General features: G+C 35.7%; 1 protein-coding gene across 1 annotated transcript in view; it reads right to left on the reverse strand.

Annotated features, from left to right (window-relative positions):
* Positions 1 to 4,672, reverse strand: part of FRAS1 (Fraser extracellular matrix complex subunit 1) — a 483,930-nt gene that overhangs the window by 118,772 nt on the left and 360,486 nt on the right. The window contains exons 38-39 of the mRNA XM_017876598.1: positions 1,400 to 1,548; positions 1,054 to 1,216 (exon numbers count right to left, since the gene is read on the reverse strand). Coding sequence (XP_017732087.1) covers positions 1,054 to 1,216; positions 1,400 to 1,548 — 312 coding nt within the window. The remainder of the gene's footprint in view (positions 1 to 1,053; positions 1,217 to 1,399; positions 1,549 to 4,672) is intronic.

A 4,672-nucleotide genomic window follows, 5' to 3' on the forward strand; every position in this document is an offset into this window, starting at 1 on the left:
AAAAAAAAAAAAAAAAAAAAAGAAATAACTTAGTTTTATTGCACTCCAGCCCGGGCGACAGAGCGAGACTCCGTCTCAAAAAAAAAAAAAAAAAAAAAAAAAAACTTAGTTTTATGAATTTTCAGTTGCTCAACAAAACCGGAAAAATTCCTGAGCTTTTGGCATTATGGTATGTACATACAGCAGGGAGGAAAGTAAATTAACTTTTGAGAAATCCCTACTACGAACTGGGTACCATACTAGGGGGTTTCCATATTATTTTATTAATCATTAGAGAAACTTTTTATGTAGTAGAAAATGATAATATTTTAAAGACAAGAGCCAGGTATGGGACTACAGGTCCACAGTCTCACTTTCTAGGGAGGCTGAGGTGGGAGGATTGCTTGAGCCCAAGAGTTCAAGTTCAGCCTGGGCAACATAGTGAAACCTCCTCTCTTAAAAATAAATAAAAAATAATAAAAAAAGAATTAAAAAAAGACAAGGAAACAAAACATAAAATAAATAAAAATATAAAAGACAAGAAAACTGAGGCAAAGAAAGATTAAGTGTATGGTCCGAGGTCACTCAGCTGATGAATAACAGAACTGGTACTTGAACTCATGTCTGGGTATTCAATGATGAGAATGCATTGTATTGCTCTGCCCATAAAGGAACTGTCAATATTATTTACAGTGCTAAGTACTAACTTGATTTAAGGAGTGATTCGGGGGCATTGTCCAAGTTTTAGTTGCTGCCAACATTAGATTGCGAACTCTTCAAAGATATATTCTTTTTTAATTTTTATTCCCAATACTAACAACATCTAGCATGATGACTAGCACATAAATATTTGTTGACTAAATAATGCAGATATAATTATTTGATCTTCTGCATATTTATTTTCATACTTAGAAAAACACTCACGATTGAAAACCATGCATATCTTGATACCGCTGCCTGGGTATTTTGGAGGAAATACCTGGCAGCTAGTTTAGGCAGAAATCCTTCATTTACATGACTATTGATTCTAGCTCTCCATAGTACTCACTGTTCATTGATTTGAGAATTGTTTACCGTGATAAGGTCAGCAAAAGCAATGACTGGAGGTGGATTTTCAGCAGGAGTGATCATGATGGTAAACATCTGATTATCCAGATGGTTGTGGTCCATGTCAGAGACAGAGAAATAGAAGCTATCAGTAACCAGATGACCATCTGTTTCAAACACAGCTGAGTATCTATAAAAAGCCAAAAAGAATAAAACGAATAAGCCACGATGACAAGTCAGGTAAGATGGCTGCATCGTTGTTTAAAAATGGGGCCAAACCAATATACTCTTTCAACAGAGGTACGACCAGTTGCTGAAATACTTTCATATAAGTTTTTAAGAATCTGTCAAATAATATGAAGTGATTACGTACCTGATTTTCTTGTTATTGATGTCTTCCATTGTGAAATTGGAAAATTCTGAGAGTTCTTCCACCTCAGGTCCTGAGGTTCTTAAGAGAGTACCATATGTGGGCAGATAATTTAACTGAATCCAGATCTCTGGGTCGGGGGAAGAATCATCCTAATCAGGCAAATATGAGGCAGGACATGAATGCACATTTGCAGGAATAAACACTTCCAGTAGCTAAAGATCTATTGGTACTTCTCTCTCTGCTAATTGGAAAAGTCTCTTTCCCTTTGTCATAAAGCAACATTATTTCAAACTACAGTAAAATCCCAGTGTTTATTCTTCCCCAAATTCCTTTTGATAACTCTTTTCTAAGAGTAGCTCAAGGTAAGAGAAGGGAAATGCACTTTAGGTACGTGGCATAAAACAAAGAGATGCCTTATTGTTATCAATACCGTAAAAGCTGTACAAGATTTTATTTTTAAGCTTTTAGTAAAAAATAAAACTTGATTATCTGTAAGTCATCAACCTGTAAACACAGATGTAGGATTTTTCTAGAGTTTCTAAGAATGGTTTGCTTTTAAGAAATAGGCAAAATTTCTTTATAACATATAATACAATAAAAATTCCATGAAACAGAAAAAAAGTTATTTAGCTTAACCAATGGCTCGCTTTAAGCAATATTCAATATGATAAAATTTTAAATCAACAGAAGAATGAAGTCATGGATTTCATTTTATCAGCACCGAATCTATAAATGTTCACTTCCAAGATGCCTAATCTTAACAAAGACCATTTCTCTTTCCTTCTACATTGTTTGTTGAGAAATAAAAATGACTTTCTCTGTTACAACACGGACAATAACAATGTCTTAATGAACAATTTCCTCTTTCTTCGAGAATATTTTTGGAAATATCTGGGAGGCAGGCAACATCTTCTTATAAAGTTTCCCTGAGTCATTCAGTGTTTAGGGCTGTTGATTGTGAAAATGGGGCCACTCTACCCTTTACCACATCAACAATGAAAATTAATGTTGCATGGTCACTTGTGCTTTCAAAAGCAAATTTTCATGCTATGTTGTACAGTGAGTTGAGGTATAGGATCAGGAATGTGAGCACAGACACCAAGACACCAAGAGGGCGGGGGCCAACAGGTTTTAGTCTGTTCTCATTTCTATCCCCAGAGACCTTTTAAAGTTAGTAGTTCAGAGTCGCAATTCAAGATCACTGAATTTTCCATATTTCCTCATATCACTTGACACTAGCAAGAAAGGAACCTAAAATTCATCAAAGCTGCAAGACTTCAGAAAGTTTTCCCTATATTTATGTTCTTTTAAACATTCTCCACATGGGTTATCAAATACAATATGTAGACTCCAAAAGACTGCTTCCTAATATTACTGTGCATTCCCTCTGAGAGAGACTTTTAAAAAGAATTTTAAGGTGTTGTCTTCTGAACTGCTGATAAACTACAAGGACAGAGCTCCTGGCTCCTAGTTAGAATGGATAACTTCTAAATTTCACATTGACAAATTTGACCAAAACACTGTTTTATTTCATGGCAGGCATATCTTACTATGTATTTCAAATCTCATATAACTGCTAGGTTTGAAAAAGTGGGAAATCAGCTAGACTTTTTTCCTGAAAGTACTGTCATGATTTAAAGAAAATCACTATTTTAAGATATCCCAGATATTGGAGGTACAAAAAATGCATAAGAATACAGACCTTGTTCTCATGTAACTTTTCTGTTCAAAGACCTTCTTATCCCTTTTGTATTAATTTACTTTTCATTTTCTTTTATTATTTTACATCAATGAACCCATCATTCAACATGAGGACTAGAGCTTTGAGAAAAACTAACATTTTATGTATGTGGCCCTTCTTCCTGTCTCTGGGCCTCCCATCACCCTAAATCTCGTTTCTTATTTTCTTGAATTTTTAAAAATAGCTCGATGTATTACCACAGAATACATATTTTTAGATTTTTTAACTTAGAAATATGAAGTTGACTTTACTCTTTTGCAATTTATTTTTTAAACTCAATATTAGACTGCTAAGATCCATTTATATTGTTGGACGTCACTATAATTAATCCGTTTTGAGGTTCGCTAATATTCTGTCAAGTCGGTAGACCACAAGCTATCCATTATCTTGTGGTGGGCATTTGGTTTGTTTCAATATTTTCACTGTTACAAATAGTAGTGCTATGAACATTCTTGCACAAGTTCTTTGCTGTGTATGTGAAAGTTTCTCTTGGGTAGTAATCTAGGAATCGAATGGTTAGGGTACATGAATAATTATCTTCACATGGTAATGCCAAATTCCTTCCCAAAGTGGTTGATCCAGTTTACACTCCCATCAGCGTGAATCCATTGCCTTCCCCATGCTTGGTATAAAATGGTATATAGTTTTAATATGCTTTCCCTGACCACTGATGAAGGTGAGTATCTCTTCACATGTTTACTGACCAACCGGGTTCCTCTTCTGTGGAATTCCTGTTCGTGTCTCTTGCTTATTTTTCTTTTCTTTTTTTTTTTTTTTTTTGAGACGGAGTCTCGCTCTGTCACCCAGGCTGGCCTGCTGTGGCCGGATCTCAGCTCACTGCAAGCTCCGCCTCCCGGGTTCACGCCGTTCTCCTGTCTCAGCCTCCCGGGTAGCTGGGACTACAGGCGCCGCCACGTCGCCCGGCTAGTTTTTTGTAGTTTTAGTAGAGACGGGGTTTCACCGTGTTAGCCAGGATGGTCTCGATCTCCTGACCTCGTGATCCGCCCGTCTCAGCCTCCCAAAGTGCTGGGATTATAGGCTTGAGCCACCGCGCCCGGCCTCTTGCTTATTTTTCTACTTGATTATCTTTTTCTTCTTGATCTGTAGGGGTGTTATATTTCCTTTGTTATTTTTGGTTATATATTTTGCAAATATTGTTTTCTCATTTGTAACCGGCCTGTTTGCTGCCTTTATGGTGTGTTTTGATGAACACAAATTTAATTTTTAATATAGTAAAATGTACCAATCTTTTATAGTTAGACCTTTTTGTTTCTAGTTTAAGATGTTCTGCCCTTCCTTAATATCCCAAAAAAATTCACTTATATTTTACAAAGATTTGTAAAATTTTACTTATGGTTTTTCAGTACTTCATCTGTCTGGAGTTAATATCTGCATATGGTGTGAAGCAGTGTACAAATTCCTTTTTTGGTCACATATAATCATTTTGTGCAGATCCACGTTTTAAAGAGTTTCTCCTATTTCCACTTCTCTGGCTTGCTATTGCTGTTTTTTTTTTTTTTTTTTTTTTTTTT

The sequence above is a fragment of the Rhinopithecus bieti genome, unplaced genomic scaffold, assembly GCF_001698545.2.
Source record: "Rhinopithecus bieti isolate Rb0 unplaced genomic scaffold, ASM169854v2 scaffold_8675, whole genome shotgun sequence".
NCBI lineage: Eukaryota > Metazoa > Chordata > Mammalia > Primates > Cercopithecidae > Rhinopithecus > Rhinopithecus bieti.